Raw genomic sequence first — 13,440 nt, forward strand, 5'->3', positions numbered from 1 at the left:
ATACACGAAGGCAAAATACTCACAAATATAATAATCTTTTTTAAAAAGCAAAGAAAAGGGGCTGGGGATTTAGCTCAGTGGTAGAGCGCTTACCTAGGAAGCACAAGGCCCTGGGTTCGGTCTCCAAAAAAAAAAAAAAAAAAAAGCAAAGAAAATCAGCTGAGTAGTAGTGGTGCACAACTTTGATCCCTCTCCACACTCGGGAGGCAGAGGCAGGCGGATCTGAGTCTGAGGCTAGCATAGTCTAAAGACTGAGTTTGATGACAGCCAGAGTTACAGAGTAACCCTGCCTCAAACAAATATACAAACATGTATGGATTTAGTCACCAATTGTAGTGGCTTACACCTGCAATATCAGCACTTTAGAGAATAAAGCTTTGAGTTCAAGGCTGGCTGGGCAAACAGTCTGAGACTGTGTCTTTAAAAGAAACCTAAAATGCAAATGTTGCCTTTATGGACTGTTATGTAGTGATCATAAAACAAATTTATTTTTAAAAAGACGAATCAAGGGCTGGAGAGATGGCTCAGTGGTTAAGAGCACTGACTGCTCTTCCAGAGGTCCTGAGTTCAATTCCCAGCAACCACATGGTGGCTCACAACCATCTGTAAAGAGATCCGATGCCCTCTTCTGGTGTGTCTAAAGACAGCTACAGTGTACTTATATACAATAAATGAATAAATCTTAAAAAAAAAAAAAAGAAAGAAAGAATGACCAGGATAAAAGAGAAGTAACTGCAATGTAAACTAAATGTTTATTTCTACAGTTAAGCTGTTTTGCTTTCCACCCAATTTTTGTCACAGACAAAATAACTGCAATTCATTAAACAACAGAACAAAGGCAGCACAAGCAGCAGCATGAGAAGGTGAATGGAGGAAAGTTGGGGCTGGAATGGCTCAGTCTGTACAATGAGCTTGGCCATGTGAGGGCCCAACTACGGGACTGATGTAAAAGCAAGCAGTGAGCTCCACATCTGTAGCCCTAGTCTGGGCAGGGTGAAGGATGGCCCCTGGAGTTTGCTAGATAGCAGGTCTAGCAAAATCAAGTGTGATATAGGTTCAAACAGAAACCCTGTCTCAAAATACAAAGATAATGAGGAAGATGATGGGGGAGGAAGAGAGGAAGAGGCAATCTCTTACTGATTAAATTTGCTTCCTAAAGAGACTAGGTCTAATTGATACAGACCAAAGAGAAAAACAAACAAACAAACAAATAAAAATGCAGCAGCAACTAGTCTCACCCCTGCTATCGCATGTGCAAGTAATGTCTTCCCACAGCCTGGTGGTCCATGCAGAAGAACTCCACGAGGGGGCACGACACCAAGGTGCTGGTACACCTCTGGATGACGCATGTGAATCAGCATCTTGCAGACTTCCTGTCAAGGAATAAGCAGAAAAGATGTCTTCCTCAGACCAAGAAACAAAGAGTCAAAGTAGAATGAAATGCCCCTACTTTTTGGAACACCAAAATATACTAGACCTAGACAGAGACTGACAGGCTTAGGCTTCGACTTGAGATGAACCCTAGCGTTGTATACTATGTAAACAACTTCTGTGACATCGCCATGCTTCTTTCCTAAGCTACAAAAATATCTCTCATAAAATACTACAAAAAGTAACATGCAACTGTAAGAGAAGACACGAGGAAGCTGCCATGGTCATTGTGAACGTCATTATGGTTAGTACCATCAGAACACTGTAACTTACAAGCACGTACTTTGAATACACTGGAACTAAAGGTGTGAAGACAGGAAGCTTCATTTTTCCCTCGATACCGTAAAGGTCAGGTTTGCTCCCCTCATCTCCCCACTCTTTTTTCCTATACTTTCTTCACATTAAAAACCAGAGGACTGGAGAGTGGCCCAGGGGTGCAGAGGACTGGCTGCTCTTGCAGAGAATCTGGGTTCATTTCCTAACATCTACATGGTGGCTCACAACCATCTGCTAAGACCAATTCCAGGGAACCTAACAACCCTTTTTAACCTCTGAGGGTAGCAGGCAACGGGCACACAAACATACATGCAAGCAGAGCACCTATAGACAGAATATTTGCTTTGCTAGTGTAAATGTTTAACAATATATGCATTCCGTGGAATGAGCTGGCACTAACTTTTAATGTCGCATCATTGCCTCCGACATCTTCAAACTTCACACTGGAAATCTGCAACTCTGTACTCTTCGCTTTAGCTGTTAAAGAACAAGAGGTAAAAAGATTAGTGTTTCCATGCAAACACAGAACTAAAACACCATCAGGTAAAACAAGTTTTTCAACGCACAGACTTCTCAGACAAAACAACTCAAAATAGTGACCCTGCTCTCGAAGCAAACACGCGTCTGCTACCCACAGCTCACCTCTCTTTTGCAGAATAGCTTCTATCTCTCCATCCGCTTCTTGAAGACCCTCTGTCTTTCTTTTGTTTCCTTTGCCTTTTGCCCTACTTTTCCTTTTCTTGTCACTTTCCAGAAGAGAAGAATCTTTTAAATTCTGGGGAGAAAATACAAAACAGTGCTAGCAGAGGGTTTTCAAAGGCAGCTCCATCCAGCTGTGCTATAGCCCTGCTCACTGGTCAGTCTCCTTCTCAAGGAAGCTGCCTTCCTTAGAAACCTGAAGCTTCAGTTGTCTGAGAACTTCTTCCTCAGCTCTAGCAGTCAATCTCGTCTAAGAGACTCAGGGCACACAAACATCAGGTTCTTACCAGTTGTGATGCTCTTGATACTTGAATCCTTACAGCTTAAAGCAAAGTGGGAATGGCCCACTAATAATGTAAAAGGAAAACCTGTAACCCCAACACTTTGGAGTTAAAACAGAACAATCAGAAGTTAAGGGCATTTTAGCTACATGACAATTTCAAAGTTAGATTATGCTACAAAAGACCCTATTTCAAAACCCAAAATTAAAACAAATAGGGCTCAGTCTGTAAGGTATCACAGCATTATGAGGTCTGAATTCAGACCCTCCCCACCCACATGTAAAGGCTGTGTGCCATGGGGCGGGTCTGTATGCCAGTGTGAAGAGAGGGGTCCTACAGCGTGCTGGTCAGCCAGCACGGCGGGCGCAGAAAACCCCACATAGTGAGATATTTTGAGATCCCAGACATCCCTTTCTCCATGTGTTTTAGGTTTATTCTGCTGCTGCTGCCGCGGTTGTTCTTACAGGGCTTCTCTGGGCAGCCCTGGCTATCCTGTAATTCACTCTGAAACCAGGGTAGCCTTGAAACTCATGCATGAGTCACCACTGACCAGCTGACTTTTCTTTCTCAAAAAAAAAGCAGAGAGCAATTGAGAAAGACATGACATTGATCTCTGGCATGGTACCCACACATGCATTTGCAAATGGAACATGCTTGCACTCACGCACTTAGTAAAGAATTTGCCAAATCAAGCCTTGGCGCTTAGAAACTAATTATAGCAGCACTATTCAGGGGAAATACATCACAGGCCATGGGTATTTTATATATTCTAAATATATTTTAATATGTACACCCCACTGCACACTAGTAATATACACACTGAAGTGCAGAGAATAAAAATGCCTTGTATAATCTCTTTGCTTGGGTGTGAACTGCTGAACCAGAGCCTTATATATTCTAAGCACTAAATGAACCACTGAGCCACAGTCATCAACAAATAAATATATTTTAATTAACACATCCCAAACACTCTCCTTTCAACACAGTTAATAAATAAAGTTGCTAATGAGCAGAGGTATGATCTCAGCTCATCAGGAGGCAGAAGTAGGACTGCCTCAAATATAAGGCCAGGAGCTTAGTCTACAGGACAAGTTCCAAGGCAACCAGCAGCGTGTCTACAAACAAGGTGCTAATAAGATTTTTTTTTTTTGAGACAAGGTTGTAGCTGACAATTTTGGATTTTTGTTTTCTTTGAAGAACAGAAATATTACGGCAATCTGTTTTTGTTTTAATGCTAGGTGTGGAACACTGGACTGCCTCAGTTTGTCCAGAGCAGCTGACTATGACTTGCCTCATGCTCTAACAGGGGTGTGGTTCTGCCAGCAGCAGTGTTTGAGATAGTGTGACATTTGGAATTCTGGGTACTTTCCAGAGATCATATAAATCCTGGGGCCCCTGAGAGGCGCTGGGGTTGCTGGCTGTTTGCTGTTGGTTGTGGTGTGTTAAGTAGTTCTGTGCAAAGAAGAAATTAAGTATCCTGATAGCAAAGATCAGACTTGCCCCAAGAAACAGCTGCCCCTAATCTGCAAAAAACAGTCTAATGATAAAGCCCCCTTTCCTTTCTATCCCTTTTCCTTCTATCTAGTGTTAGGAGATTGAAAGGGTGGAAGAAAGAAGAACCCACGAAGTAGCCAAAAAAAAAAAAAAAGAGAGAGAGAGAGAAAAGACAGCTACAAGGCTTCTCTGTGCAGCCTGTGCAGCTGTAGACTAGGTTGGCCTCGAACTCTGACAGATCTGGCTGCCTCACTTCCAAGTGCTGGGATTAAAGGTATTTACCACCACTGCTTTTAATTTTTAATTTGTGCTTTTAACTAAATCTTCACATGCCAAAATAAACTAAAAACTTAAAGCACATTCCAATTTGGACACAAAATTATCAGGAGTAATAAATACTTAAATTTTGCAAATTTTATACTTGAAAAAGTTGATTCCCTACATCTAATTGTTTCAAATATATTTTGAGGATTTCCAAAAACCAAGTATTGAACTTACATTTCAATGAAAAAGTCAGTTCCTTAGTTGCACTAGCCATAGTCCAAGTGCTATGAAACCACAGGAGAGCCCTAAAGGACACCCGATGTACAGTTAGGTTACATTAGTATAAAGCCTCATTTGCATGGGTATGAATTTATTTTAAAATAATCAGCTAAGAGAGATAACTAATGTGTTCATTTTGTGATACCATACTACGCTATACACACTGCATATGTATGTGTTTAGGACTGTATTCATGTTCTTATGTATATGTATGGGTGTAGAGACCAAAGGTCAACATCCAGTGTCTTCTTCAGTTGTTTCCCACCTTTTTACTTTATTTTTTGAGGCAGGATCTCTCTATGTAGACCTGACTGTCTGGCAACTCTCTACATGGGCCATGTTAGCCTTGACCTCACAGAAACCCACCGGCTTCTGCCTCCTCAGGGCAGAAATTAAAGACAGACATGTGCCAACTACTGAACCTCACCCTACCTTATTTTCTGATACAGGATCTCTCAATAAGCCTGTAGTTGGCCCATCTGGTTAGATCAGCTGGCCAACAAACCCAAGAATCCTTCCTGTCTCTATTCCCCAGCGCTGGGTATACAGACATGTGGTATTGTGCCAAGCTTTTATATGGATGGTAGGAATTGAACTCAGGTCTCTATGCTTGCACGATAAGCACTTTACTAACTGAGCCATTTCCCAAGTTCCATTTTTTAACCTGAGACAGGGTCTCATATAGCTCAAGACAGCTGTAGACTTGTTATACAGAAGTAGGTAACCTTGAGCCCACTAAGCCTTTGCCTCTATACTGTAATCTCACGTATAGAGATTACAGTTTTGCAGGAAACACCTACCTTCAATTTTAAAAGGATTTTAAAAACAAAACTGTCTTTAAAGGTATTTGTATATTCTACACATTTTACTTCTTTTTTTAATAAGTTTTTTTTAAAAGATTTATTTATCATATATAGGTACACTGTAGCTGTCTTCAGACACACCAGCAGAGGGAATCAGATCCCATTACAGATGGTTGTGAGTCATCATGTGGTTGCTGAGATTTGAACTCAGGACCTCTAGAAGAGCAGTCAGTGCTCTTAACTGCTGAGCCATCTCTCCAGCACCCACATTTATTATTCTGAACTGGACACAAACTATCTTGCTGTTTTAGCAGTTTCCTTCTTCAAGAACTGAATCTATTAATTCTATCCCCAAAGAGGACAGTTCTTCACGAGGACAGTTCTTAAAGAGGACAGTTCTTAAGTCACTGTGTCCACAAGTTCATCCGCACTACACATTCAGCACTGTGCTGGGCAACTTCATGCAGGAACACATTACTCAACAAAACACAGTCCTCGCTCTCCTGGAGCTCACACTCTAGTGAAGGAAAACAGTGAGCTGTGAGATAGAGAAACAACCCAAGAAGCTGGGTGGCCAAGAGAACATGAAGGTGAGAGAAGACCTAGGAAAGCAGCAGGCACACCAACCACACTGCAACTTCCCAAGGTGTGAAACGGTCTCTAAAAGGATTACACAAGAAAGGGATGTAAAGGAGTCTGGAGAAAGTGTTCTAGCTAGAAAGCTCAGGCCGTAAGATCCTGTTGGGGGGTCCGGGGTTGGGGGGCAAGCAGAGATAGACTAGCTGGCTTGCTTAGTGTTGTAGATGTAGCAAGAACTTGCTGTCAGTGAGAGAGAGAGAGAGAGAGAGAGAGAGAGAGAGAGAGAGAGAGAGAGAGAGTGTGTGTGTGTGTGTGTGTGTGTGTGTGTGTGTGTGTGTGTGTGTGTGTGTGTGTAGAAAATGACACCAAGAAACAGGATAACAAAATCATACAGGGCTTTGCGGACTTTTGATGTGAAACTGAATGAAGCCACTAAAGGGTTGAAGTATTTGAATGGTATTGTGGTTTGGGTATGAAGTACCCCGCAGCTCATATGCGGAAGACTGGTCCCCAGGTGAGAACTGGATTGTGAGGGTATAGCTTCGTCAATGGACTGATCCACTTATGAGTTCATAGCTAAGTTATTAGGAGGTGAATCAAACTAGCAGAAAAGGGTCACTGCAGAGTGGTAGATGTCACTGAAACAAATCCTGGAACTGTGGTCCCTTCTTATCACTGCCTCCTGGTTTGTTGAGGTGAGTAGCTCTGCTCTACAATGCTCTTTTCACCATGCTGTTACACCTCTCAGGGCAAGAAGCAACACTAAGTCAGCCAAATAGGTCTTTAAACTTTCTCAGGCATGTCCCACTGCCTGTCAAGTCTGACACAAATGGAGTGATCCAACAAGTCAGGAAAAGTATCCACATGTGAAAAATGCAGTATAGGAACAAGATGCAGAGCACACTTGGAAATCTATCAACAGGAAGGCCATAAAGATGCGGGACTACAGTGATAACGACAGAAGTAGTCAAGAGTGATGACGTTGTCTGTATTTCCAAGTATTTGTGATGCTTTAAAAACAGAGTACAGCACCCACTTGATACTACATTCAGTGAAAAGACTGCACTCTACTCCAACTACACGGAACTCTCACTAAAAATACCTGAATCCCAGGATCCTGCTTTTTACAGTTGCTTTGGTCATCTGACAGGTCCAAGGGAAGACTTTCTTTCTGTCCACCTGGGGTTTTGTCAATAAACCATCCTCCCTCAGGTTCTCGGGCAGGGGTCTTCAATGGCATGGAGTCTGTTTTAGAAGACAGCAATGGTGATGAAGTGGCGTCTTCTCTCTGTTCCAACTTTGGAGTGGTTGAAACAGAATCAGAGTTTCCTTTCCGATACAAAGAGAGCAGGGAACTGTTCATGTGATTTGCTGACTGACAGAAACATGATTTCAGTAAGTTACTCAAGTATTAAAGCTCCAGTACCTAAACCAAAAGGCTTTGTGTATTTTGCTTGAAACAACTTCTCTCACAACATTTATATTCAGAATACACAGGTTGCCGGCTAGATAACTCCCTAACAAACGCTTACTATCGGAAACTACTATAACCACTCTTGGCTAACAGAGAACCAAACCAACCAACAATTGGTGGTCAAATAAAACAAAGAGGTATGGAAATGAACTGGCACTGGATCAAATATAATGGAGTACTGTAATCACTTTGTCAGTAACTCAGGATCTCATTTACCCGGGAGGAAGACTAAGAAGCTACCTGTAAGTAACCTGGTGCATCTCTGATGTACCTGTTAGTTAGGCCTGCCATTAGTAACACTGCCTCGCTGGCAGGAAGTATGGCCATTCCTCCTTTTCTGTCTTTGAAACAGAGACTCATTACACAGGACTGGCTGGCCTAGAACTCAGACATCTGCCTGCTTCTGCCTCCCAAGTGCTGATCTGAGGTTTGTTATTATTATCTCCCTTAACATTCTAATCTGCCTTTCGCTTTGGCCATTTGCTTCATATAGCTGATTTATAACTACTGGAAGAAGATTAAATCATCAATGGTGTGTACAGGAAGCATTCAACTATGTACTGATATAGACAGACACAATCCTTTATTCTATTTTTGGCTTTTTTTTTCCCCTAAAAGAGGATCTTAAAGAGTAAGAAAAAAATTGGGGCTGGGGAGATGGCTCAGCAGTTAAGAACACTGGCTTCTCTTACAGAAAACTGAAGCTCAATTCCTAGGCCCCACATGGTAGCTCCCAACCCCAGTTCAAGGGTATGCCCTCATCTGCCCTCAGGCACCAGATGTGCATACTGCACATATATACACGCACGTAAAATAGTGATACACATAAAATAAAGATAAATAAATATTTTAAACAGCAAGGAATTGGGGAGGTCCTGAGTTCAATTCCCAGCAACCACATGGTGGCTCACAACCATTTGTAATGGGATCTGATGCCCTCTTCTGGTGTGTCTGAAGACAGCGACAGTGTATTCACATACATAAAATAAATAAAAAAGAAAGAAATCAAAGTGGCCTCACTGGATGTTTGTCTTACCTGTGGATCTGGGTAATCTTCCATGTTTGAATCATCATCAGAATAGCTTTCAGTGTACCTCAGAAAGAGAGAGACAAAAGAATGAAAAAAAAGTTTTGAAGTTCTTTCTCTAATAACCTGAAAAATTACTATACCAAGAAGTCAATATATTAAGGTAAAACGCTAGCTAGGAGCCCAAGGTCTGAGAGCTGGAGAGACACCGCAACAGTTACTACAACTCACTGCTCTTACAGAAGAGCGTATTTGGTTCCTATCACATGACCTCTAACTCCAGCTCTCTAGGTATTTGATGACCTCTTCTTGCCTCCTTGAGGACCCACACTCATACAGTATTCACTATCACAGGCACACTCACTCCTATAAATAATTAAAACAAAAAAAGGTAAAGCCCTCAGGTAGTGGATTGCTCAACCATCATCAGAGACTCGCCTTCCTACGTGAGATGGGAATCTGTGCGCTTCGAGGCTTTGGAGCACTCAGTTTCGAACGCACTGTCTTCAGCAAATCCTCCCTCAAGACTCAGCAACGAAGACAGAAGAGGAGGCAGAGACTCAGGAGCCAGAGGCAGTGGATGGCTCCAAAGAAACAGTGTCTTCCAGACACAACAGACTGATGCACACATGCACTCAGAGGCTGTGGCAGCATGCACAAGACCAGACCAAACCCCAGCACTAAAATGGGGAAGTGAACAAGAGCCATTAATTCCAAAGGGTAACTACTAGGAAAGAGAAAACCACTTCTCCCTTTGGAAAAAAAATGTTCTCCACTGGTCTGCCACTGGGTAGATTAACACACTCCAGAGAAAGCCCCATGTCTGGGACTAGTCAGGTGGCTAACAACACAAAAGGAACTCCAAGGGTTCTTTGTAGTTTTTTTTTTTTTTTTGGTCTGATTAGTTTTTTGTTTTGATTTTCATTTTATGTTTGGGAGGGAGGAAGAAAAGGAACATAAAGCGGTGGTAAAGTAGGAGGTGCCCACTTCAGCAGCACATACACTAAAGCTGGAACGATACAGAGAAGATCAGCATGGCCCCGTACAAGGATGACACGCAAATTCGTGAAGCTTTCCATATTAAAAACAAAAACAAAAAACAAGAAGTAGGGAGAATCTAGGAAAAACTGGAGAAGGGAAAAAACATGATCAAAATATATTGCATTAAAGTTTTTTAAATTAAAAAACAAAACAAATAGTAAAAATGAGAAAAAAAGGGGGTATTATCATCAAAGAATTTAGAATTTAAAAATCTATTTTAAACAGCCATGCATGGTTGTGTAAGCCTTTGTTCCTAGCACTTAGAAAGCAGAGGAAGGCTGATCTCTGCAGGTTGACGCCACCCTGATCTACATAGAGTTCAAGGATAGCCAGAACTACACAGTGAGACACAGAGAGATGCTGCCTCAAAACTAAACTAGGAATCCATTTTAACCAGCTAGAACCTGTGCTTAATGCCTCTAAGTGTCAGCTTTCTTACCTACCAAATAAAAAGGAATATCTCACTGAATATTTTGTGGTTTTTTAAAGTGTATATGTGTTCTGCCTAAATGCATGCATGAGTACCATGTGTGTGCGGAGTACCAAGAGGCCATGTGGGTGTGGATACCTTGGAACTAAAGTTACAGACAGCTGAAGGCCCCATGTAAGTTCTGGGATCAAATCTGCTTCCTCTGGAAGGACTGAGCTATCACTCCAGCTCTAGAAATGTTTTCTTCTCTTTTTTCTTTTTTTAAAGATTTATTTATTTTGTGTATATACGTACACTGTTCTTCAGACACAGCAGAAGAGGGCATCAGATTTCATTACAGGTGGTTGTGAGCCACCATGTGGTTGCTGGGAATTGAACTCAGGACCTCTGGAAGAGCAGCCAGTGCTCTTAACCACTGAGCCATCTCTCCAGCCCCATGTTTTCACTTAACACGAGTGTTTCACCATAACATATTTAAACATTTAATATACATGGTATCATATAAAAGCAAAGGATGAGAAAGGTGAGACAACTGCATTTGGCAACACAACACAGCACAGAAGGTCAGCACCACATGACATAAAGCTCACAGTAAAGCTCTACACCATACTAAGGGACCTAAGGAGGAGCGAGAAAGACTGACATCTTCGGGGTTGGGGATTTAGCTCAGTGGTAGAGCGCTTGCCTAGCAAGCGCAAGGCCCTGGGTTCGGTCCCCAACTCCGAAAAAAAAGAAAAAAAAGAAAAAAAAAAAAAAAAAAAAAAAAGACTGACATCTTCACTCACTTCCTCACATGCCCGATGGGGTTTGTGAAACAGAAATGACCACTCAAGTTACTGACGGCACAGTCAAAATGCTTTAGGGAATACAGAGCCATCAACATGGAGGAAACAATGTAAGGCAAGAAATGCTCAGCACAGCTGCACAGCTGGCCAAGAAGAACCACCGACCTCTCTGAGTGTTCGTGAGTGTGCGTGAGTGTGCGTGCGTGAGACCTCAGGAGCGGCACTCTGCAATACTTACTCATCATCTTCATCTTGTCTTGCTCTTTTTGCCAGATGTCCATCTTCTAGTTCTTTAAGATTCTTATGTTCTTTCTCACTACTAATTATGTTAAACACTGAAACAAGGAAACAATACCATGCCAAGAGTTAAAATAATTGTTTCTCTGTCTGTTGACAATTATGCTCAAACAGTGAAAGACTCACCTTTTTCCACCTGGATTCTAAAAGCATTTCTTTTTCTTCGACCATAATCTACACTGGGGAAAGAAAAAATTTTAGCAGTTTTTACAAATATTTTTTCACTAAATATTATTAGTTATATTGGCAAACTGTCATGTGCTACTCTGAGACCAAAATGGGGCACTTTGTCTCAGACTCAAGACAGGGTCTTCTAACACTGGCTGGTTTTGTCTTTGCTAAGGAATCCATCTGCTTCCAGAATGCTGGGATTAACTGGTTCTACAGTCCAATTACACTGACTTTTTTTGTTTTGTTTTCGATATTTGAGACAATGGTGCTTAGTAGTTCAGGCTGAAGAAATAAGTTTCATAGATGCAAGAAACAAAGCTGTAAGAACGAAGTTCTGGTAATACAGGAGAAAGGTCTTGGTGAGACCTTGGTCAGAGTGACCAGGCTTAATGGAAACTAGCCAAAACAAAAACAACTGTTTCCTCTATCCCTCCCTGAGGTAGATTCCAAGAACAACGGCAAGATGTCATCCTGACCCTGCCGGACCACCCAGTTCATGCCCCCTCTAAGGGACATGCCAACTTAACCCTTTCCCAGTGATTCTCCAAGGCCAGGTACAGGGCTGGATGAGGAAAGTGACTAACTGAGCCAAGAACAGCCCATTGAGCAGGCCAGCCAATACCTGACCAGATCCTTTGTCCTGTGCACCACCAATAAGAAAAGGCCAGCTAACCCTGTTGCTGAAGTCTGCCCTCTGTAAGGAATAAAAGTTGTGTGCTTTTTAGGTTTGGGGTTGCCTCTCCCTGCATGGATGAGCAACCCCACGTACATGGATTAAAAACCTTATACCCTCTTGCTATTGCAGTGGTCACATTGTCAATCTGTGCTCTGTGGGTTGCGCTCCTGAGCTACTATGGGGTCTTACAACAAGGCTAGACTCAATCTCAAGATTCCAAGGAAGTACTGAGATTATAAGTATAGGCCACTAGGTCCAGCTGAAACTGATATTTTAGAAGAAAATGGGTCAGCTAATTTCTTAAATATTCCTTATCTAGATTTAGCTCACATTTCTTCATTATTAAATTCAAGTTTAAACGTTTATTTGTATGCTAAAGATAAGATACTTGGGACTAAGAAGATGGCTCAGTAGGTAAGAGTGCTTGCTGTACAAGTGTGAGGACCTGAGTCAGACTCTCAAAGACAGATACACGGAGACAAAGTAGTGACTGAATTCCCAGAAACTGGCAGGCCAGGTAGTGTTGGAAAGATGCCTCAGGTTGACAGCACTGTCTGCTCTTCCACAGGGCCTGGGTTCAAATTCTAGCATCCAAATGGCAGTTCACAACTATCTATCCAGTTCCAGGAGATCTGACATCACACATGTAGTACAAAGACATGCACTAAATATACACAAGTACACATAAACACATAAGATACCCTTAAAAGACAAAACCAAGGCCACATGTGGTGGTGTACACTTTTAATCCTATCACTCAGGAGGCAGAGGGCAGATGGCAGATGGCTGAGTTTGAGGACAGCCTGATCTACAGAGTGTTCCAGGACAGTAAGAACTACACAGAGAAACTGTGTGTGTGTGTGTGTGTGTGTGTGTGTGTATGTGTTTGGGGGTGCTGGGGGTGGGATAGACACAGTATGGGATAGGATAAGACGTGGGGGGGGGGGCTGACACAAGACAAATAAACCAAAAAAAAAGCTCGACTCAAACAAGGCAGAGGAGTGCCAAGATGTGTGCAGACAACACATGTGAACATGGACACAGAGAAAAAAAAAACAAAACAGGTACTTAGTTATTTTAAATGGAGACCATGAAGCTGTGACACCATTATTAAGCAGTCATACTCAAGTGGAAAAAAACACAACATTCAAGACAAGTAAGTAAAGGTAAGAATAATTTACAGCTGGCAAGGCCCACCAGCGTGAAGTCACACTCCGAGTCACTCCCCTACCTCTCTTAAAAGGCAAGCTTATTCAGCCAAGATTGGCCTCTGACTTGCTATCAACCTGAATTCCTGCTGTCAGCCCCTGGACACTGGAATTAGGGGCATTCACCATCAGCCTCATCTTTTTTTATAGCTGGGATGTTGTAGAGAGGACCTAGGGCTTTGTTTATCCTGAACAATCACTTCCCCAACTAAACGACATTACCAG

General features: G+C 42.2%; 1 protein-coding gene and 1 non-coding gene across 23 annotated transcripts in view; one reads left to right on the plus strand and one right to left on the minus strand.

The window, feature by feature from the left end:
* The window catches only part of Nvl (nuclear VCP-like), a 52,398-nt gene that overhangs the window by 34,394 nt on the left and 4,564 nt on the right, over positions 1 to 13,440 (minus strand). For 4 of the 22 annotated variants that reach the window (XR_015635144.1, XM_087580376.1, XM_087580365.1 and 1 more), the window contains 7 exons: positions 11,287 to 11,339; positions 11,102 to 11,198; positions 8,617 to 8,674; positions 7,209 to 7,403; positions 2,350 to 2,482; positions 2,108 to 2,184; positions 1,239 to 1,373 (listed from right to left, as the gene is read on the minus strand). Coding sequence is in view for 21 of the 22 variants with exons in the window: in XM_087580365.1 (XP_087436491.1) it covers positions 1,239 to 1,373; positions 2,108 to 2,184; positions 2,350 to 2,482; positions 7,209 to 7,403; positions 8,617 to 8,674; positions 11,102 to 11,198; positions 11,287 to 11,339 (748 nt within the window). In the remaining variant the exon portion in view is untranslated. Of the gene's footprint in view, positions 1 to 1,238; positions 1,374 to 2,107; positions 2,185 to 2,349; positions 2,483 to 7,208; positions 7,482 to 8,616; positions 8,675 to 11,101; positions 11,199 to 11,286; positions 11,340 to 13,440 lie in introns of all 22 variants that reach the window. The other 18 variants (NM_001105980.1, XM_087580369.1, XM_087580366.1 and 15 more) reach the window with 9 other exon arrangements.
* Positions 9,587 to 9,692, plus strand: LOC120096457 (U6 spliceosomal RNA). Its single transcript, XR_015636452.1, has one exon. It is a non-coding gene; the product is annotated as a U6 spliceosomal RNA (small nuclear RNA).

This window comes from Rattus norvegicus, chromosome 13 (genome assembly GCF_021556685.1).
Source record: "Rattus norvegicus strain SHRSP/BbbUtx chromosome 13, alternate assembly SHRSP_T2T, whole genome shotgun sequence".
NCBI classification, from domain to species: domain Eukaryota; kingdom Metazoa; phylum Chordata; class Mammalia; order Rodentia; family Muridae; genus Rattus; species Rattus norvegicus.